Genomic DNA, 23833 nt, shown 5'->3' on the forward strand with positions numbered 1-23833 from the left:
GCACTCCTTAGGCAAGCACAGAGGCCCACACTCTAATTACCAAATGTTAGGATTCAAAAACTGTCTTCTAACTTCTGCCTGCCTGCCTGCCTGCCTGTCTGTCTATCTTTCTATCTTCTAAGTTCTTTATCTTCACTATGTGGTGGCGCTTCAGCAACACTTGCTTCAACATTCCTTGGCCTTTGTATTCCTCTACTTACTTCAGATATACATTTTCAAGAACACAGGTAGTACAGTTTAGATTTGAACTGCGTCATTTGAAATCTGAGCTCCAACACTTGCTCACTCTGTGGCCCTGGACATGTCACTTAACTTCTCCATGCCTTCATTTCTTGTTATGTGAAATTAGGTGTAAATGTGGTAATATGTATAAAATGCTTCAAACAATTAACACCCCTATAGATAAATGTTTTTCAGAGACAGAAGCTTTTATTTGTCTAGGACAAATGCCCAAAAGAGAAAAAGATGGGGTCTGTAGGAAGTGTACATATGTTTTTTGTTTGGTTTGGGTTTTGGTACAGGATTTCTTGGCAGTAAGTAGCGACTGAACCCAGGTGTTCTCTACCACTGACCGACATCCCCATCACTTTTTTCTTTTCTAATTTGAGACAGGGTCTCACTAAGTTGCTGACACTGACCTTGCACTTGCAATCCTCCTGCCTTAGCCTCCCAAGTCACTGGAATTATAGTCACTGTGCCCAGCAGAAGGGTATGTCTAATTTTAAAGAATCTGAAAAACTATTTTCTAGAGGCTGATCTATTGTACATTTTTAAGTGAATTGTATGAGAGATACTTGCTCTGAATGCTTGACAGCATTTGATACTATCACTATATGGTGATACATCATTGTAGTCTTAATTCACATTTCCCTAGTGGCTAATGATCTTGAATATCTTTCATGTTCTTATTTGCCATCCACACATTATTTTCATGTCTTTTGCCTATTTCTAACTAGATTGTTGATTCTTTTTACTGTAAAGTTTTGAGAGTTCTTTATATAATTTAAATATGAATCTTTGTCAGATATATGTTTTTCAAGTTAGAAGCTTGTTTTATCTCATTTCCTTCTTTAATTTTGATGAAATACAACTTATTTATTTTTTCTTAGTGGATTGTGCTTCTTATGCTTCATGTAAGAACTCTTCAGTAAGTCCTAGGACCTGGAGTTTTTCTTATTTGTCATCTTCGAAAACTTTTATAGCTTTCTATTTTATATGTAACTATATAATTGACTTTGAGTTAATTTTTGTATAAGATAGAAGGGTTTGGTTGAGGTTCACATTCATTAATGATAGTATAAAATTGTTCCACTATCATTTGCTGTAAAGTCTATCTTCTTTCCTTAAGATTCTTTTATACTTTTGTGGAAAATAATTTGGCCATAGTTTGTGGGGCTATTTGTGGATTCTCTATTCTATTTCATTGGTCTGTGTGTTCTTCCCTCTTCCAAATATATACTCTCTTGATTATTGAAATAATACAGTAAGCACTGATATTAATAATATCTCCCAGTTTGCTTTCTTTCAAGATTATGTTAACTTTTATAGTTCCTTTGCATGCATTTCCAAATATAATTAGTGTGATTTTCTCCGTATCTTAAAAAGAAAGAAAAAAAACAACTTTGGCTGAATTTTGACATTGATTGCATTAAACTTATAGATCAGTTTGGAAAGAATCAATATCTTTACTATGCTGAATATTTCACTAAATAAGTACAGTATGTCTCTCAATTTTTTCTAGATTTTCTTGGATTTCTCTCACCAGCATTCTGTAGTTTTAGCATAAAATTTCTACAAAAGTTTAGATAGGCTTACATTTAAGTATTTTCTTTGAGTGACTATAAATACCATTATATTTTTAGTTTCAGTTTCCATACACTCATTACAGGTATACAAAAATACAATTTATTTTGAAATATTGATTTTTGTTTCCTATAACCTTAATAATCTTATTAGTTCTTGGAATTTTGTAGAGTTCCAAAAGAGACTCCTGTGGTTTTCTTTTTTAGTTGAACAAATATCTTTATTTTAATTATTTATTTATTTTTATGTGGTGCTGAGGATCGAACCCAGGGCCTTGCAAATGCTAGGTGAGCACTCTACCGCTGAGCCACAACTCCAGCCCCCTCCCTGTGGTTTTCTAGGGAGATGATTGTGTTATCTTCAAATAGGGAAAGTTGTATTTCTTCCTTTTTAATTTATATGTATCTATGGTTTGGATATGGTTTGCATATATTACAAGACTGGTCCTCAGAGTGGCAATGTTGGGAGGTGGAAAAAATCTTTAAATGTGGATTCTGGTTGAAGGTAGTTAGGTCACTGGGGGCACTATCCTCAGAATAAATGTAGTTCTCATGAGAGCCTGGTAAGTTCTTGTGAGACAGTTATGATCAAAGAGTAAGACTGACCAACCCAACTCCAGCTTGCTGTCTCACCATATGATGTCTTCCTCTCACATGTCTTCTCACCTTACCATCCATTATGTAATTTAGTCAAGGAGGTCCTCACTAGAGCTGAACAGATGTCAGCATCATGTTCTTGAGCCTCCAAAACTGTGAGCTAAATAAACCTCCTTTTATATACATTATTCAGCCTTGGGTATTTTGTTACATCAATGGAAAACTGCCTTAAACAACATGTTTTCTTTCCTTTTCTTGCTGAATATCAGTGGTGAGAGTGAACATCCTTCCCTTGTTCTCAATCATAAAAAAAGTATTTCACCATTAAGTAAGTTAGCCATGGAATTTTACAGATATTTTTTTACCAAGTTATTCTCCTATTCCTAGTTCGAATATTGATTTTTTAAAATGCTTTCTCTGTATATGTTGATATTACATAATTTTGCTTCTTCAGTCTTACTATGGTAGAGGACAATGACTGATCTAAAAATATTGAACCACACTTGTATTCTTGCAATAAACCCTATCTGTTTGTTAACATATTTATAGTATTGCTGATTTCTTCCTGATAATGTTTTAAGGATTTTTGCATGTATGTGCATGAAGGATACTTAATCAATGATTTTATTTTTTCTGTACTGTCATCTTCAGATTTTAGTACCAGAGAAATGCTGCTTTCAAAAAATGAGTCCAGAAGTGTTTCCTCCTATTTTGTTTTCTGGGAGAGGTTGCAGAGAATTGTTTTTCATTTTTTATTAAAGTTTTAGTAGGATTCTCCTGGAAGATTTTTTTCAGATGCTACTTAATTATGAATTCAATATTATTAATAGCTATATGGCTATTAAAGTGATATACTTTACATTGGCTGACTTTGGGGAACTTGTACTATTTTAAAAATGGCCCACTTTATCTGTCAAATTCATTTCATAGTTATTCACATTATTACCTTATTATCCCTTTAATGTCCACGGGGTTAGTACTGATATACACTGCTATATGTCCTTTACAGTGATAATTTATGATTTGTTTTTCTTTGCCAATTTTTGTTAAGTTTTGTCAGTACTGGTTGGTGATTGAGCCGAGGAGTGGTTTACCTCTGACCTACATTCCCACCTTTTTATTTTGAGACAGGGTCACACTAAGTTGCTGAGAATTTCCAATCTTCTTTTCTCAGTCTCTCAAGTCACTGAGTAATCCCAGTGTAGTCACTGTGCCTGGCTTTCTTTGTCAATACTTCTAGAAGTTTTGTCCATTTTATTGATCTTTGAATAGTGTTTCTGTGGAACCAACTCTTAGATTGACTTTATTGTTCTTCTGGATTTGATTCTAGAAATTTCTTTTTCATTATGTTATTGACACATTATAATTATAGACAATAGTGGGATGCTTTATGCCATATTCATACATGCATGTGACATGATTTGATCAGTATGATTCACAATACTTTCCATTTCCCTTTCCTCCTCTCTACCCCAATCTGCTTGTGTTCTACTGATCTTCCTTTGTTTTTGTGGTTATTATTATTTTTATTTTTATGAGTGCATTATAAATATATATGCATGTGGAGGTTTCATTGATTACAGGAATTTATGACTTTATTAAATGTTATTTATTAATTCACTCTTTTTGTTTACTTTGGATTTACTTTGCTCTTTTTTGATATTTGGATGCCTATCTTATTTTATTATTTTTAATTTGTTCTAACCAGTTATACATGACAGTAGAATGCATTTTGATACATCATACATAAATGAAGTATAACTTCTCATTTTTCTGATGATGTAAAATCATACCAGTTGTGTGATCATATATGCACATAGGGTAATAATATCAGATTCATTCTATTAACCTTTACTGTACCCATACCCCTCCCTTCTCTTTATTTCCCTCTGTCTAATCCAAAGTACCTCCATTTTTCCCTAACACCCCCCTTTTGTGAATTAGCATCTACATATCAGAGAAAATATTTGGCATTTGGTTTTGGGGCAATTGGCTTTTTTCACTTAGCATGATATTCCCCAGCTCCATCTATTTACTGGCAAATGCCATAATTTCATTCTTCTTTATGGCTGAGTAATATTCCATTGTGTATACATATCAGTTTCCTTATCCATTCATTTGTTGAAGGGCACCTGGGGTAGTTCCATAGTTTGGCTATTGTGAATTGAAGTTCAATTTTAGATTGACTGAAAACTCTTTTCTACTGAAAGCATTTAATCCTATAAAGTTCCCACTCAGCAATGCTTTAGTTGCATTCCATAAATTCTGATATGTTGTTCTTTTCATTGTCATTCAGTTCAATGTAATTTTCTATTTTTAGTGCAGTTTTAGTATTCAAGTGTCCAAAGATTTTCATGTTACCATTATGTTTTTGATTTCTAAAATGAAAATCAAGAAATATCATACATCAAAATCAACAGAATCAAGGACAAAATCAATAGATGTAGAAAAAGCATTTGATAAATTTCAACATCTCTTCATGTTTCCACAATGGTCAGAGAAAAACCTCTATATGATTTAGATTATTTTAAATATTTTGAGGTTCATTTTCTGGTCCAGGATATAGTGTACCTGAATATGTGTTCCATAACACATTCTCTACTGTTGGATGAGGTGTTCTAGAAATGCCTATTAGATCCCATTTGCTGATGGCGCTCTTCTCAATCTTGATAATTTTCTGTCTAGTTGCTTTCCCTTATTAACAGAGCAGTGTTGAAGACTCCAAGTATAATTGTGGATTTTCCTATTTCCTTTTTAGCTCTACAAAATTTTATTTTACATATTTTGGAGTTTGGTTACTTAGTTTTAGATTTTAGAATTATTAGATCTTCTTGAATGTTTTTTAGAATTACATTTATTTTTTTCTATAGTATTTTTTGAGCACATGACTGTACCAATTTTTAGTGTCTGTGTGTGTGTGTGTGTGTGTGTGTGTTTAACATATTACATACTTGTAGTGTGGACATTTTACCTATCAAGGTGTACTGTACAAACCTTACCTCCTTTGATGTTCTTTACCCTCTCTACTTTTATTTATCTTAAATATTTCCTCTACATATATAATCACATTATAAATTTTGCTTTAACCATCAAACACAATTGAGAAAATTTTAGAAGTTTATTGAATTTACTCATAATTATGGTCTTTCTGTAGCTTCCTTCCTGATACGTAAGATTCTTTTCTAATTGTGTCCCTTCTACTCAGAGAACTTCCTTAAACTATTGCTTTAGGGTAGATCTGCTACCTATAAATTCTCTAAGCTTTCTGCTGTATGAGTTACAAAGCTTTCTGTTCTATCTTAAAACTCACTCTTTCTTATGTCACCTCCATTCTGATGTTGAGCCCATACACTGAAATATTTTTAATCTCATTGATTCATCTTTCAGTTCTGCAATTTTCATTTGGTTCTTCTTTGTATTTTCTATGACTTTGTTGAGATTTTTACTTTTTCATTTGTTTCAAATGTATTCCTAATTGCTCATTAAAGCATTACATGACAGCTGCTTTAACATTCTTGTCAGATAATTAATAGCTGTGTCATCCTGCTGTTTGTTGATGGTCTTTTCTCATTCATGTTGAGATCTGCCTGCTTCTTGGTATGACAAATGATTTTTCAGCTGAAGCCTGAACATTCTGAGTATTATGAGAAATTTTTCGCTTGCGGTACTGGGGCATTGAACCTAGGGGTACATTACCACTGAGCTACACCCCCAACCCTTTTTATTTTGAGAGAGGATCTTGCTAAATTGCTGTGATTGTCCTGAAACTTGAGATCCTCCTGCCTTATTCTTATTTAAATATTCTATTATAACAGGCTTCCTCTGACACTGCCATCACAGGAGAGGAGAAGCATTGTCTCATTGCTGCTAGGATGAGTGAAAGTCCAGGTCTTCTAACTTGGCCTCCATTGATATGAAGATGGAAATGAGGGGGATCTTGTTACTAATAGGCAAGACTGGGACTTTAGGTTCCTCACTAGATACTTGCTGACTTTACCTTGCCTAGATGGAGAGGGATGTCCATTACTGTTCCTATATGGCTTTCATTGTCACTGGAGTGTGGTGGTAAAAGTCTAGGCCTATTTTGATACTACTCTAGTGCTAAATGTGCATGAGAGTCAAGATATGTCATAGGGTCTCCACTGACAGCACAGGAATAGTGTTATAACTGCCATATGGACACTAAAGTCCAGCACCCACCTGGACTTCTTTGTTTCATTATGGACCAATAAAGGCAGAAGTCTATTTACGTTCTCCATTTGGCCTTTGCTGGCAGGGAGGAATAGGGCATTTTTTTTCCCTATAAGGTTTACTGGAGTACAGTGGTCACTGTCTATATCTTTGTGTTGTTGAGGTATCCATGCCCAGGCCCTTTGTCTAAAGAGAGCAAGCTTTTTTGGGTATGTTTTTTTTTTTTTTTGGTCTGTGATCATTGGTATTTTTAGGTTGTTAGTAGCTACAATAACGATTCTGGGGTATATGAGAAAAAATGATACCCAGATGATTCATGACAACATCATTCTCCAAGTCCCAAGTTTCCTAGTCAGTCTGCTGCCTTTTTTTTTCCATATTTCATTCTTCTTATACTTCTTTCATACATAACATGTTGAGTTTTGAGTGGTATTCAGTGGAAAACTACAAAAAATACACCTATTTCATTTTCTGGAAACAAACACCTTTCCCTACTATTTTTTAGAGCCACATAGTACTCCACTGTGTAAAATGTAGCCTGATAAATTCAACCTTCCACCTATATATGAGCATTTAAGATGTTTACTGTAGTTTGAAATTACAAACAATGTTGCAATATATATTTTGGTAAAATAAACAAACATTACCATCTTGTCCATTTTAAGCATATACTTTAGTAGAATTTAGGATATCCACAATCCTCTGCAACCATCAACATTATTTAGTTCCAGCACTTTCTCATCACCCCAAAAGGAAATCCCATGTACATTAACTCCTCATTATCCACATCTCCAATCCCTTGGAATATAGAATGCTTTCTATCTCATAGATTTGCCTATTCTAGATATTTCATATAAATGGAATCACACAGTATTTGTCCTTTTATATTTGTCTTCTTTCCCTTAGCATGTTTTCAAGATTCTTTCATGTTAGAGCATGTATAGCAGGATTACATTCATTTTATTGACTGAATGATGTTGTGCTGCAAGGTTATACCACATTTTGTTTATTCATTAGTTGATGAACATTTGGGCCATTTGTACTATTTGGCTATTGTGATTAGTGCTGCTATAAAAATATCTGTATACAAATTTTTTTGTTTAAACACATTGTTTCATTTTTCTTGGGTACACAACTAAGGGAGGAATCACTAGGTCTACAGTAACTCTGCATTTATCTTACAGAAAATCTGCAAAATTGTTTTCAATAGTGCTATACTTGCAATGTATTTTTATATTGTTGTTAGGGTATTTTTAGAGAAAATTCCTAGAAATAGAATGGCAATGTGAAAGTTAAATGCATTTTTAATTTTATTAGGTATTACCAAATTTACCTTCATTCTAGTTGTAGTAATTTGCATTCCTAATAGCATTGTACGAAAATTCTTATTTTGATATAGTCTCACCAATAAAATGTATTGTTACACTTTAATTTTCATATATCTGTTAAGTGAAAAATAGTTATGTCAACGTTAGTTTAATTTATATTTTTGTAAGTTAAGTAAGATTGAACATTTGTCATGTTTAAAGGCTATTTTATCTCTTTTTTTCCACTGTTTGTTCATGTATTTTCCTGCTTTTTGTCAATTATTTTTCGATTTCTAAGAGACTTAGGGATATAAGCCTTTGATGTGTATTGTAAATATTTTTTTCCAGTTTCAGGATTGTTTTCTGATATTTTTCGAAACTTTTTAAAAACTTTATTTATTTATTTATATGGGGTGCTGAGGATCAAATCCAAAGCCTCACACATGAGAGGCGAGAGCTCTACCGTTGAGCCACAACCCCAGCCCCTGTCTTCTGATATTTTAATGGTGTTTTTGCCATGTTAATATATTTATATTTATATAATGTAATTCATCAATTTTCATTTATTCTCATGTCTGGATATTGAGTCGTACTTAGAAAGTATTTTCTTATAGTAAGGTTAAAGAAGAACTGATCTACATTTTCTTCTAGTAATTGTATAGTTTCAAGTTTTATATTTAGATCTCTGTTATATTTGGAGTTTGTTATTATCTGCGTATAGTATATGGTATGGCTTTTTAAGACATTTTTAAATTTATAAATATTTGTTATATATGACAGCAGAATGCATTACAATTCACATTACACATATAGAGGACAATTTTTCACATCTCTGGTTGTACTCAAAGTAGAGTCACACCATTCGTGTCTTCATATATGTACTTAGGATAATGATGTCCATCTCATTCTACCATCTTTTCTACCCCCATGCCTACTTCCTTCCTCTCTCACTCCTTTGCCCTATCTAGTGTTTGTCTAATCCTCCCATGTCCCCATCCCCAACCCCATTATGAATCAGCCTCCTTAGATCAGAGAAAACATTCAGCATTTGTTTTTTTGAGTTTGGCTAACTTCACTTAGCATTATATTCTCCAACTCCATCCATTTACCTGCAAATGGGCCAAAGATCTGGAACCAACACTTCTTGGAAGACGATATACAATTAATAAACAAAAATATGAAAAAATGTTCAAATCTCTATCAATTAGAGAAATGCAAATCAAAACTACTCTAAGATTTCACCTGTCAGAATGGCAGCAATCAACAATACAAACAACAATAAGTGTTGGTGAGGATGTGGGGGAAAGGCACACTCAAACATTGCTGATGAGACTGCAAATTGGTGCAGCCAATATGAAAAGCAGTATGGATATTCCTTGGAAAACTGGGAATGGAACCACCATTTGACCCAGCTATCCCACTCCTTGGTCTATACTCAAACTTAAAAACAGCATCCTACAGGGACACAGCCACATCAATGTTTATAGCAGCACAATTCACAATAGCCAAACTGTGGAAGTAAACTAGATGTTCTTCAATAGATGAATGAATAAAGAAAATGTGGTATATACACAAGTGGAATATTATTCAGCATTAAAAGAGAATAAAATCATGGCATTTGCAGGTAAATGGATGGAGTGTGGTATGAATTTAATTTATCTTTGTCCAAAGGGCTAACCAGTTGTCCCAGAACCCTTTAATTAAAAGTTCATTTTTGTTTCCCACCTAGTAATCTGAAATGCCGCATTACTAAATACAAAAGGTTGATTTTTTAAAATTTTTGAATACAAAATATAATATATAAATATATATATACACATATATATACACTAAAATTAAAATCTCTTAAATTTAATAATGTACGTATATTTGGATGTAAGTACCTTTTTTCTTCTCTTGGATGATAGACAAGAAACTAGTGAAGTTTGGATTATAACTAAAGATTGGCTATAGGTAAAAGAGAAGACCTTTCATTGCATGGTTTGAAATTTTTACTATGTGCATGTACTATTTTATTTTTAAAAGTTACAAATATCTAAAACAGTAGATATTTTTTAGTGCTTATCCTACTATCCACCCCTTCCTTCTGGGAACTCTTAGGAAATCCATGAGATCCATGACAATTCTTTCTATATATATTTTGATGTGTCTTCTATTGGTTCTTCAAACATTGACATTCCATACAGTGCAGTATAAGGGAGGGGGGATGGGAATAAGAAAGACAGTAGAATTAATCAGACATAACTTTCCTATGTTCATATAGGAATACATGACCAGTCCACAGCATATACAACAAAAAGAATGGGAAGTTACACTCCAAGTATGTATGTTAAAATATACTTTACTGTCATGTGTATCTAAAAGGAACAAATAAAAAAAGGACTGGGACTGTACATCAGTAATAGACCACCCTGGGTTCAATCAGTACCAAAAATTGAATACATAAAGTAAAAATAAAATATCAACATGCCCTAGATCAAGAGTGGGAATAACATTCATTATTTTCTTAAAATTATTCCCTAGGCAAGAGTATTCAATCACATGATTTTAATTACCACTTGCAGACCACTGAAGTCAACCCTCCTTCACTAATCCTGGATGTGCCATAGGAATGGCCAGCTTAACATGTTCCCAAACTGAATATTGCTCTTCTCTTTCAAACCTACACCTCCTCCAGTCCAATCTACCTTAGTAAATGGCAATTTAATTCTTGCAATAGCTCAGATTTTTAGAAAAACCTTTAGAGTTATTCCCGACTTCTCTTTTTCTTCCACACTTTACATATGCTTTATCAGCAAATCCTATTGGCTTTGCCTTCAAAGTATATGTAGAATCTGACTACTTCTCACCATCTTTACTGTTAACACCGTCATCTGAGATCCACTATTTCTCTCCTATTTACTCTCCCTGTTTCTACTTTGTCCCCTACAGCTATCTTTTCACATGACATCCAGAGTAGCCGTATAAAAAATAAGACAAATCATGTCACACCCCTGCTCACAACCCTACTTCTATCTTAGAATAAAGTCTAAACCCTTACAGTGGACTCTAAGACTCTCCTATAAATCTGTACAGCTTTTCTTCTCCATTACCTCTTTGAGCCTGTCATCTTCTATTTAGTCTTTTCCTTAACTCACTCTAGGCAATTTAACCCCTTTGTTGTCCCCTGAACATGATAGGCAAGTTTCTGCCTCAGGAAATTTCTACTTAACATTTTCTCAGCCTAGAATGCTTGCCCCCTAGATAGCTGAATGTATCTGTCCTCTACTTCCTATGGGTCTCTGTTCAAGGGTCATCATGTCCTGAGGTTCACTTCAGGTTCTTATTTCCTCATTTCATTAGTGCACTACAATGACAAAATCACTTTCCAATCCTTCCTATTCCCCTTCTCTGCTATATCTTTTTAATGCTCATTACCTTCTAACATACATTTTACTTCATTTGAGTACTATTTTTCTACTTGCTATAGAATATAATCTTCATGCAAATTGTGTCCTCAGTGTATAAAGCAGTACCTACCACATAGTGAGCACTTAACATTTATTTGTTTAATGAATTAATTCATCAATACATAACATCTGGGCTTTAGACAATGGTTCAATTATAGCCTATAGGCCTATTGCCTATTTTATAAACAATTTCATTAGAAAATGGCCATAATGATTTGTTTACATACAATCTTGTAGCTTCTTTTCAACTACAGAGTCAACTAGTTGTGACAGAAATCTGCAGCCTACATATCCTACATATTTACTATATGGTCCTTTAACAAAAATTTCATTGATCCTTGCTCTCAATTCATACAACTACTTGCTAGATATTGTTCTCTGGATAGCTTTCACAAATCTCAAATCCAAACTGCCCCAAACTGGGCAGTTCTCTATCTCCCCAGAACTTTCTCATTCTGTATTTTTTTTCAGGGAGATACCAGGGATTTAACCCAGGGGTGCTTAACCATTGAGACAAATCCCCAGCCCCTTTTTATATGTTATTTAGAGACAGAGTCTGACCATGTTGCTTGGGGCCTAGCTGAGTTGCTGAGGCTGAACTGTGAACTTCTGATCCTCCTGCCTCAGCCTCCTAAACTGCTTAGATTACAGGCATGCGCCATCATGCCCAGTACCTCATTCTGAAATTTTTACATGTAAGAAAGACAGCCCCATTTACTTAGCCTACCATGTCAGAATTTCAGGATTCAGAAATCTCCCTCTCCAACATCTTCTGCTTCCAATTATTAAGTCCTATGGTTTTTGCCTCCCTGTCCCTCTCTCAACTGCCCCTGATTCAGACTACTATTTCTTCCTCATAATATAGCATCACTGTCAAGAAAATTCTAAATATTTCAAATTCCTCAACCAAGCAGTTAAATGTTTTTAGAACCTTGTCCCTGTTTTCTTCATGTCCTGTTATTTGCTCCTAGTTCCACTTTATATTCCACTACGATGTTTTTAGGTTCTGGGGCTTTCTTCACATTGCATCATCTTGAAATTTCCTTTCCCTAAGTCTCTTTCTTTATACTTTTAGTATAGGTGATGTTTAATTTTAGGTGTCAACTTTAATGGATTAAGGAGTAGCTAGAAGCCTAAAAAATCATTAATTTGGGTGTGTCTGTAAGGGTGTTTCCAGAGGAGATTGGCTTGTGAGTCTGAGTGGACTAGGTGAGGAAGATCTGGCCTTAATGCAGGCAAGTATTATCCAATTGGCTGAAATCAGAGAAATATAAAAGGTCAATTGGTCGTTTTTTTCTGAAAGCTGGGCCAGCATTTTCTTCTGCTGCTTTGGACATGTGGTTTCTACATTCACTGGCCTTTGAACTTTAGGATTTACTCCAGGGCATCCAACTCTCCTCCACAGTCAGACTTTCAACTTCAGATGAGTCATACTATCAGCTTTCCTAGTTCTGAGGCCTTGGAATTTGGACTGAGCCATGCTACCAATATCTTAGGGCCTTCAGCATAAAGTGGACCTGTCATATATCTATATACATATTCTATTAGTTCTCTCTGAATAATCCTGACTAAAACACTATCATCTAATATAGGTGATGCTTCTCTTCAAGCACCTCTTCTGTATATTCCCAATAATACTACTGAACCAAAATGACTGGTGATAAAGCAGAAGCTAATGACTAAGTACCTTAACTCTTAACAAATCTAATTGGATTTAAATGTCACTTCTTATTAAAATATTTAAATTGATGCATAATAATTGTACATATTATTGGGGTAGAAGGCAATAATTTGATACATGTATACAATATGTAATGATCCAATCAAGGTAATTAGCATTTTCATCTCTTTAAGCATTTATCATTTCTTATCATTGGGAGCCAAAAAATTCTTCTCTTTTACTTCTTTGAAACTGTCCAAATTATGAAACATACATATAGGAACATATTGCAGTGAACTGCACCTTTACATATATCTATAAACAACCAACTAAAATGAATGAATAGAAAACCACTAAAATAGAGGAAGGGGAATAGCAAAGAAAAGGGGAAGTAAAGAAGAAGCAATTGGGACTGAAATGGAACAAATTATATTTCATGCATGTATAATTATGTCAGAATGAACCCTATCATTATGTATAACACATTAATAATAACATAAAATATATAATATTGTGTAAACTATAACTACTCTATTGTGCTGTAGAACAACAGATCTTATTTGTGGTATCTAACTATATTCTGGTACAAGTTATTCAGCTCTTCCACTTATTAACTAAATAAAATTGTGCATGTGACCATCACATAGGCGGTATTTATTATCATCTACTCATTTTAGCTGAAAAAAATTACTATCAGAGAAGTCAAATAAGTTGTTTGAAATTGACACAGATAATATAGCAAAAAAGCACTGGGTTTGATCCTCAGCACCACATAAAATGAATAAATAAAATACAGGTATAAAAAAGTGTTGTGTCTGTTTAAAATATTTTTAAAAAAAGAATGCCAGTTGCTACTGAATATCCATTCTCTCCTTCTTTAAGTTGTGGCTGGGTAATCTACACCATAAAGACTATACCTCTCTGCCTCTCATCACTAAGTGTGACCATGAGATTCAATTCTGAAAAATGGTATATAAATGAAAGTGACATGTGTGACTTCCAAGTCATGGCCTTAAAGGAAAGGGCTATAACTTCTATTCCCTTTCTTTCCTTCTTCTTGACTGAAAAAATGTAGAATATATTCAATCAAGGTGATGAAAGCATCACCTCAGGGATTCCAGAGCACCAAGAAAGAACGAACCTGGGATCCTGAACCTGTGAAATCACCTTATAAGCTCTGTGCCATCTCCCTGAACTATTCTACAACCATGAAATAAACAACCCTCAGGTTAAAACACTGTATATATGTGTGTGTGTGGAATCTTATCAGCCCAGCCTTGGATATATGTGTCCTACCTAATGCAGCTAGCAAATGGCAATGCTTAGATTTGAACTATAGATAGACTTCATCAACATCCTCATCCTGTAGAAAAGTTTCTTATTGAATTAGGCTTCCCAATGATGGCACTGGCTGCTAAAAAGCTTAAAGCCAAATGTAGTCAAGTATACAAGACATGTCAATAAATATGACTTGTCCTAACCTGATTCTTGAGCTCATTTTCTGTCTCTCACTTTGTTTTACCTTTTTCATTTGATCCGATTATAATATATGCTACCTTGTATGTTAAATACTATATCAATATTGCTACCTTAAATTCTTTTAGAATGAGATGTGGTTTAAATAAGCATATATATTAATTTATGTAGGGTTTTCATAGAATTCAGGATCTGCTACCATGAAATATGTCACCTTGGCATTTGAGGGAATAACAGAAATAAGAAGGACTCTGAGATCGTTTCCTATACTTCTTCTCCAAAGTAGGCCACAAGTGAATCCTTAACATTCCTTTAAAGCAGGTCATGATAATTTTATTCCACAGGTACCCTCTGTATACCTTGAAGAAATGAACATCCTTATTCTTGAAGACCAAGAAGACAAAGAAGAACCTGTACAAAGTCCTTGCCAAGTTCCCCCTTCTATTACCATTAGATCATACCCATAAATCCTTAATCACATTTCTTCAAAACTATCAACTTCTTCATCAGACTTATTATAAAAATGCATAAGTTTACCTGTTTCTTTGGGTCTTCACTTCGGAAGGCTCCCAAGTCACATAAAACTTATTACATAAATTACAGAAAATGAGCTTTTCTCTTATTGATCTGTCTTTTGTTGTAGGGGTTTCTCAGTCATGAACATAGTGATGGGTGAGAAACTATAACTATTCTCCCATACACTGTCATTGGTCATACCACTTTCATGCTTATCATCTCCTCTGTTTACATGTGCATCTCCATATTACACTGTAAACACCTTCAAGGCAGTGATTTTCTCTTCTTCAGTAACCTCAGCATTTAGCATAGTGCCTGATAATAAAATAGTGACATGCTCAAGCAATAGTTCCTGAAATTCCCAGGTCAAAATACTATTAAATGTCATTTTGTCACAATAGGATTTCCTTTCATTGTCAACTCAAGCCAAGAAGGAAGACACATCCTATATACAGCTGGGGAAATGTCAAGTGTTTAGAGAAATGATAGTAAGGATAGGAAACACATACCTTGCCAAAGTGCTCAATTAGGATTTCAACCACGATATTCTGAAATTTGATGTTCATCATGGCAGCCACAGTGTCCTCTTGAGCTCTCATCAGGGTGGGCCCAAAGATCACCCCCATGTTGGAAGGGGTCATGAGATTCTCTTTGCTGTGCTCACACACACTGCCAGAAGTAAAAGAAAATGTTGAACAAGATCTCCTCCAATACCCTCCTTATAACCAAGCCTGTTTTAATTGATCTAGAGGGAAAGAGAAGCTAAAAAGTGGAAGGAAATGACAGCCCAAAGTATAGATGGAAAGAAAGGATTCCAACGGAAATAACTCATCAAAAACATAAGATGGCATAGAATTAGGAGGCAAAGTGAGATATATCGAATTTAGTAAACAGTGCTAAAGGAGTTAAGAGTCAGGGAAATTTAAGACTAACTTAAAATATTTGGAGAGGCAAGAGAGAAGCAAGAGGACATTCAAGGCAAGAGGAACAACAAAGTACATGGAAAGAGCGTCTTCCCTTCTTTCTATTTAGTAATATGGCCCTTTCCTCATCCAAAGAAAAGTAAAAATCTGAAAAAGTTGAAAAGGATCCTTAAGACTATCCTTTCATCATCTTTCTCTTCACAGATGAAAAACGCCCAGAGAAGGAAAGGGATCTGCCTGAAGTCATGCAGTTAGCTATGGAGTAGATCCTGTAATCTCAGATTTTTGGGCCCTAGTCACTCTTGCTTAAATTTCCTTTAATGGTTGCCTATTACTTAAAGGAGAGGGCCAGCTGTGCTCACTGTGGCAGTTTAGGCTTTCTGTAACTTTCTCCCTATTTATAACCCATATGCACAGCCTAGACAATGATGTTGCCCTGGGTTCAAATCCCAACATGGGCGGACACTCACCAGCTCTGCACCAGGAAATGTTAACTCACTGTAACTTCTCTGAGCTTTAGGTTTCCCACTTGTTTAAATGCTACCTATTTCAGAGAGTTTTGACATAGAGCTAAATTGTTTCAGCATGGTACCACACACCCTAGAAATATCTGTTATTACCTCTCCATTCTAGGCAATGCTGACCATTGAAACTCTCATTAAATTGCTTAGATTAGAATTTTCTGGTTACCTCAGGTTGTTTCAGACAGACCTCAATATCTTTGCTGATGCCATTCCCTCTGCTTATAAAGTCCATCTTCCCCATATCTGAAGAATGTCAATTTATCCTTCCAGATTCACATTCAAGGGAAACATAGAGCACTGTCCTCAACTTAATTGATACCATGGACAAGCGGAGTTTTTATTGTTGTTGTTGTTGTTTACTTATCTCACTCTCCTATTCGGTTATAAACAACTTCCAAATGTGTTCCTGGTACAAATAATAAATTACTTTTGAAGGAACTCAGTTCCTCTAATGCTGTTCTAAATAGTACTGGAAGCAGCCAAATAAAAGGCATGCAGCCCTTTGGTCAGTTTGGCTATGGGGGTGGGGAGATTAAAATAAGGGACAGGCCAGCTGCCCACTCAAAACACTAATTTTCCAAACCCACCCAAGCTAAGAATTCTAAAAGACTGACTCATCAACCAGCAAGTTCTTGACACTAAGTGATAATAGAGGGGGACAGAATCCTTAGACAAATCTTAATGAAGTCTGTTAAGCCCCTGACAAAGGCTGGTTACCATTCAGATGATAATAAGCAGTAACCACTTAGGGACTTTGATATTGCAGGGCAGCTGATGGGTCCCTTTCAACAGCTTAAATACTTCTGCAATTAACCTTTATTTTTTAGTGACAGATTTTTTTTCAGATATTAAAATGGAAAAGTATTTCCATGCTGCCACCAAGTGATCTGGAATGGCTAAACCACTAGTGACAAAGCAAGAACACTGGCTTATCTCCTTTTTGAGAGCTCAGAAGGGCACTGATGTTTGTTCAATGTTCAGCAGTTCTCCAAATCATCAGAACTGCAAAACAGCAGAGTATTTTAGCTTTGAAGGCCATGTTCACTAGGGGCAAATTATTTAGTAAGATCACAGTTTGTGAATACAGGGCAAGGCAGGAGTTCACACCCACATTTGTTGGTCTCCAAACCTTAAGGTAGTCCCATGGCCTCCTGCTGCCTGCTTCTCTAGTTTCAAAGTTAGAAAAACCAAAGTTTCTGTGGGAGGCTTTTTAAAGCCAAAGCCACCTACTATTTCTCTGAAGGAGGTTCCTGGTGTCCCATTTAGGATACTCTTCCTTCTTTGCATTCTAATGAGACTTGGAAGACAAACTGTTCTTTTCATGTGTCATTTCCACCAAAGTTTCAGAACCACTGCTGTAGATCAAGTATCACCAAACTAAAGTACTCATTAAATCCAGCCCACCATCTATTTTGTCATACTTGTTTCATTGGAACACAGCTTTCATAGTGACTTAAATGGCTGCTTTCATGCTATAATGATGAAATTGAGTACTTGTGACAGAGGCCATATCATTCACAAGGCCTAAAATATGCGTTTTATGATCATTTACAGAAATATTTTTCATCCTCCGTTAGAGATTAAAGGAGTCAAAAACATTTCATCAAGCCAGGCACAGTGTTATTCACCTGTAATCCCATATACTCAAGAGTCTGAGGCAGGAGAATCATAAGTTTGAGGTCAGTCCCAGCAACTTGGCAAGACTTTGTGTCAAAATGAAAAAAATTAAAAAGGACTGTGAATGTAGCTAAGTGGTACAGAGCTCCTGGATTCAATCCCCAGTAACACACACAAAAAAATCATTGCATCAGATTGTTATGTAGATATGCAATTTGGATCCTGATTCAAAAGGAAAATTAATATATTTGAGACCATTGGAAAATTGAACAGAGAATATTTGATGATATTTTAGAATTTTTATTCATTTCCAAATAATTTTATAATAGCTGTGTTCATAGTTATCTTTTTAAGACACAAAGTGATACATTTATAGATTATGAAATAATTCTGATGTTTTGGATATTTTTTCAAAATAGTATGGGAGGAGGAGAAATGAATGGGGATATGGATAAAACAATACTGGAACTATGTAAAAATAGTTAAAACTGGGTGATAGGCACATGAGAGTTCTTTGTATTGTTTCCTCTATTTTTCTACAGACATATTTGAAATCTTACATAATAAAATGTACTTCAAAAGGAAAGTAACAATGGGTGGGAGAGTGAATCAATGTCACAAATGAGCAGTCCCCTCCCCACCTAAGGATGGTGCCCTTTGTTCAGGGTAGACAGTTTTGGCTTTCTCTCTTGGTGTTATATTATCTATAATTTACTTTAATACTTAAACATAGTCTGTGCAATGTCCTGAACCTCATCAATGCCATCAATGGTAACCACAGCATTAATTTAGGTACCACTAAGAAAGTAAAATAATTTCATTGAGAAGTCATCATATTTTTGAAGACATTTTAAGTAGAAAATAAACTAAAAAATGAACTAATATAACTGAAATGACTACAATGTGAGCAGCTATTATCAAATTCATGCACGCAGAGACTATGATAATTACATCAAAACAGCTACCTGACAGTGATTTTAAGAAACCACTGATTCTAAGTTGCATCCAGAATTCTGAATTTGAAAAAGAAAAATATCCCTAGAACTGATGAAATTTGGTATAGGTTCTTAGTCTTATGTGTACTCTAGGACTGTTTAGTATTCTAATTATGAATACATACTTACATATTCTAAGGGTAACTAATCAGTACTTAAAGAGTACTGATTAAGTACTCTTTAAGCCAGAGCAACTACTATAAACTTTAGCTAACTTCATCTCCAATCAAATCCAAATCCCCATACCCATTATAACTTTAAATATCATGATAGATGGTAAAAATGATTTCTCAGTGCCAAGATGTGTTCAAGATATATGGATTGTGTGGGACTATTGTATAAAATCTCCCAGGCTTGCATGAACAGTGTAGTAAAATATAACCTTAATTGATCTTACATTAATTAGTAAGGTAGATTAAACAATATAATGTACTTCAGATGTGATGGAACATAAGGTACACATTGTCACCTAGGATTGATTCCAACAGAAAGATGGTTAGCTTGAATCCATCTTGCCTTTAGATAAAACCTGTACATTACAAGATATCCAGGCAATAGTGGAACAAGATAAAAAATAAGACAATGACAAAATCAGGCAAAAGTAGTTAACAGTTTGCAGGAAAACAGGTCTTGTCAACAACTCAATGTCATGAACAGGTGGTGGGGTGGACTGTACTTGATTAAAGTCATGAAAATTGACCACTAGTTCAGAAAACACTTATAATGTGTACTTTTGGTGTCCAGTCACTAAATGTTAATACTGTCTGGAAAGGTGGAAATTGTTGAACTGAAAAACATATGTTAAAGAATACCACAATATCATCTTGGTAAAAAAAATATATAAATATGTGTGTGTACTCATATACACACACAGAGAAAGATTAGAAAGAATGTGTATTATATATGTCCGTGGTGATTATTCAATGCTGGAAGTAAAAAGTTTTTAGGTTTTGAAGTTCATTTTTGTTTTTGCTTTTCTGTATTTACTAATTTCTACAATGCACAGTATTGCTTATAAAATTACAGAAGTATTATTAAAAAATAAGAATCATCCAGTAAGCCTAACAGCCCACAATCATTAGGATGCTAGCCCCGTCCTAAGATTATGAAAGACTCTTGCATTTGCAGCATATCCTTTTATTGCCGGACTCCAAATTTGTCACTATATTATTATCTCATCTGCTTTGAGTGAAACTTTCATGGAAGCATCAGAGCATCTGAAAGGATGGGAAATGGGACTTCATTGAATTTACAGAACAGGCTGTACGACTCTTTGTGTATTGGCCTACTGATAAATACATGTATGAATGAGAAAATTAGTCCTGAGGCTTGCTTCTATTATAATATTCCACTAGTAGTGAGATTGCTGAGGAGGTGAGCCTTTAGTGTTCTCCTATCTCTGACTAATGGAAGTTACAGGCACCAAAAAGATCTGGATAATTGGGAACCACAAATTGGCTGAGGTCACTTTGCTTCTGCCTATTATTACTCTAGAAAACATGCTGGTGGTGGGTAAACATCATGAAGGCATAGCTATTATCATCATATAGATTATGAATGCAGCAATTGGCAGGAAGGATAATTATGTGCATTTTTAAAGTACATGAAGTTTCTTCTCCTGTGTAAATTTCCTAAATAGACCTAATCATTCTCTGTAATTTACATTTTATCTACAACTTTGATTAAGATGGTTTTTAAATATATTAAAAAATTGGAAACAATGGTACAATGAGCACTCACTGTCTATACCTAGATTCATGAATTCACATTTCGCCACATTTGCTTTCTCACTGTGTATGTTTTTTCTGAACTTTTTGAAAGAAAAGTGATTGAAACCTAAATACTTCAGCAATTACCTTCAAAGAACAAGCATATTTACCTACAAATCAGAGTAACATTTTCACATCTAAGGAAATTTACAGTACTTCCATATCATCTAATATCCAATTCATGTACAGATTTTCTCAAATGCCACACAAAATGTCTTTTATAATTAAGTTGCTCAAATTTGGATCCAGTCAAATTTCACGTACTGAATTTGTTTGTTTCTTTAGTCTCTTAGTATAAAACAGTATCCCTACCTCTTTTCCCCATGGCATTGACTTTTTGATAAGTCCAAGCCCATTGTCTCATAAAATGTCAGACACTCTCTATTTTTCTATATTTTTATTGCCTATACACTGGACAGACTTAATTTAAATCAGGTTAAACATTTTTTACAAACATATCCTACAGAACATGCTTGATACTTCTCACAAAATCAAATTAGGGGTCAAATGAGATCAGTTTATACCATTATCAGTGATACTAACTTTGATCAATTACTTAAAGTGGTGTCTATAACGTGGCTTCACTGTAAAGATCTGTTATTTCCACTTGCAATTAGTAATTAACCTTTGAGTAATACACTGAAATTATGTGACTATACTGTTCCCCAATATTCTCTTACCTAATAGTTCTGATCAATCTCTAAAACAGGGTAGTAAGGTTGTAAATTAGTGATTTCTCAATTTCTATCTTTTCTCCTACATTTATTAGCCAGTATTCTTATATAATAAACATTTTCTTTCTTTTACCAACACCATGAGTTTTTGTTTATTTTATGGGTCAATATCATATGCTGCTACTCATGTTGCCTCCAAATGTCATCAAGTGTTAGTCCTTTCAAGCAGGTTCTTGTGTCCATTTTGGATATGATTGTTATTAGCGTTTCAAGTCTTCCTTCCTTAGCCAACTGTATTGGATAAAATTTATTTTCCTTCATATATACTTAAACTCAGCCATTTCTTAAGCATGCCTGGTGCCTTTGAAAAGGGAATGCAATTTATAACCAAAGAAATCAGGCACTAAGTGTATGCACTGCTTTTTAGGTAGAATCATTTCAAGACTGGTACAATGAATACAAGTTTTGATTTATTGTTTTATTTTTAAATTATAAATTCATATAGATATTCCCAATTTTACCGTAATGCTATAAAAAATTTTCTTTACATCTTTAATTTTATATTATGTATTTATCTTTTCTTAAACCATAAATCTTGGCTTCTAACAACTTTAATACATTTATTTTTATTCTATCCTTGTGAGATATACATTTCAAATCATAATTACATCACTGCAAAAAGAAAGTCCTACTAGATCATGTTTAAAACTTCTAATAGCTCTTCTTATTTTTAGAGTATATCTTGTGAAGGATGAATCATAGACTGTGTTGACAAATTAGCTGAAATAACGGCTTTCTCTGTGTGATTATGTTCTCAAGTTGATAAACATTTAGATTCATTTACTTTTTTGGTGTTCAGTTTTAGGATTAATAATATTTTTCTTTTTGATTTAATGTTAGTTTGGGGTGTGAAAAACATCAATATGAGTTAAAAGTCAAAATCATATAAGGAGGTAGACTTAGAGCAATCTAGCTTGTTATCCCTTCCCCTTCAGCATTATTTACCACTGATTCCCTATATAAACATATTATTTCTTTAATTTTATAACTTTGTTGAGATAAATTTCATATACCATATATCCCCCTCTTTTCAATAGTTCTTAGTATATTCACAGAATGGTGCAACTGTAATCTCTAAGTATTCCAGAAATTTTCATTACTCCAAAAAGAAACTCCATATCCATTATCAGTCAGTTTTCACTTCCTCACTTCCCAGCCCCTGGCAACCATTAATCCACTTTGTATCAGTCTCTATAGATTTATTATTTCATGTAAATGGATTCACATGTGGACTTTTTGTGTCTGACTTATTTCATTTAGCATAATGTTTTCAAGGTTCAACCATATTATACCATATATGTATAATCAGTATTTCATTCCTTTTGATGGCTAAATAGTATTCTTTTGTATGGAATATATGATATTTTGTTCATCCATTCATCTATTGATAGATATTGGGAAACTTTCCACCTTTGGACAACTATGATAATGCTGCTATGAGCATTTTGCATAGGATTTTGAACAATGTGTTTACATTTATCTTGGATATATACCACTGAGTGGAATTCTAGAGAGTCATTTTTAAAATAATTTACTGTACTTCTTTTGACAAAATAAGAAAATATGTATATAGATATGTAGAGTGTTTCCATATTCTTGTTTTCTTCTTTCTTCTTACAAAAACTTTAGCATATTATGTACTCTAATTTATACCTACCTCTTTCTGTTTTTTATGACCATACAAGACTGCCTGGTCAGATGTACCCTCATTTACTCTGCAAGTTCATTTTTGCAACCTTTTGCTATTAAAATTATGCTGCAGTGACAAACCCTGTACACTTTCTGTTCTGTATCTGTGGAGGTGTGTCTTTAGAGTAGTTGCTTGAAAGTGGAATTGCTACTTCAAAGGGTAACTGAATATGCAAATTTGTTAGATATTGCCAAATCCTCTTCCTTTGAGACTCTAGAGAATCAGTCCTGCAATGTATCCGAATGCCTTTTCCCTATTGTCTCATCAACAGAGACTGTGCACTAGAATTTGCCAATAAATGATAGTTCAGTGTAAGATTAATTTGCATCTTTATTACTAATGAGTGAGCTTCAGTAGTTTTCCACATATTTAAAGGCACCTGTCTTTCTGTGGTTAATCTGTTCATGTCTCTTTGGTTTTATGTTTTTGGGTTTTGGGTTTTTTTTTTTTTGTTTTGTTTTTTGGGATTTTTTTTTTGGTACCAGGATTGAACTCAGAGGCACTCAACACTGAGCCACATCCCCAGGGTTCCACTGAGTTGCTTAGCATTTCACTTTTGCTGAGGCTGGCTCTGAACTCACGA

At 34.3% G+C, this 23833-nt stretch overlaps 1 protein-coding gene across 1 annotated transcript in view; it reads right to left on the minus strand.

Annotated features, from left to right (window-relative positions):
- The window catches only part of Ophn1 (oligophrenin 1), a 383470-nt gene that overhangs the window by 56145 nt on the left and 303492 nt on the right, over positions 1-23833 (minus strand). Inside the window, exon 19 of the mRNA XM_040282142.2 lies at positions 15508-15667. Coding sequence (XP_040138076.1) covers positions 15508-15667 — 160 coding nt within the window. The remainder of the gene's footprint in view (positions 1-15507; positions 15668-23833) is intronic.

This window comes from Ictidomys tridecemlineatus, chromosome X (assembly GCF_052094955.1).
Source record: "Ictidomys tridecemlineatus isolate mIctTri1 chromosome X, mIctTri1.hap1, whole genome shotgun sequence".
Classification (NCBI taxonomy): Eukaryota; Metazoa; Chordata; class Mammalia; order Rodentia; family Sciuridae; genus Ictidomys; species Ictidomys tridecemlineatus.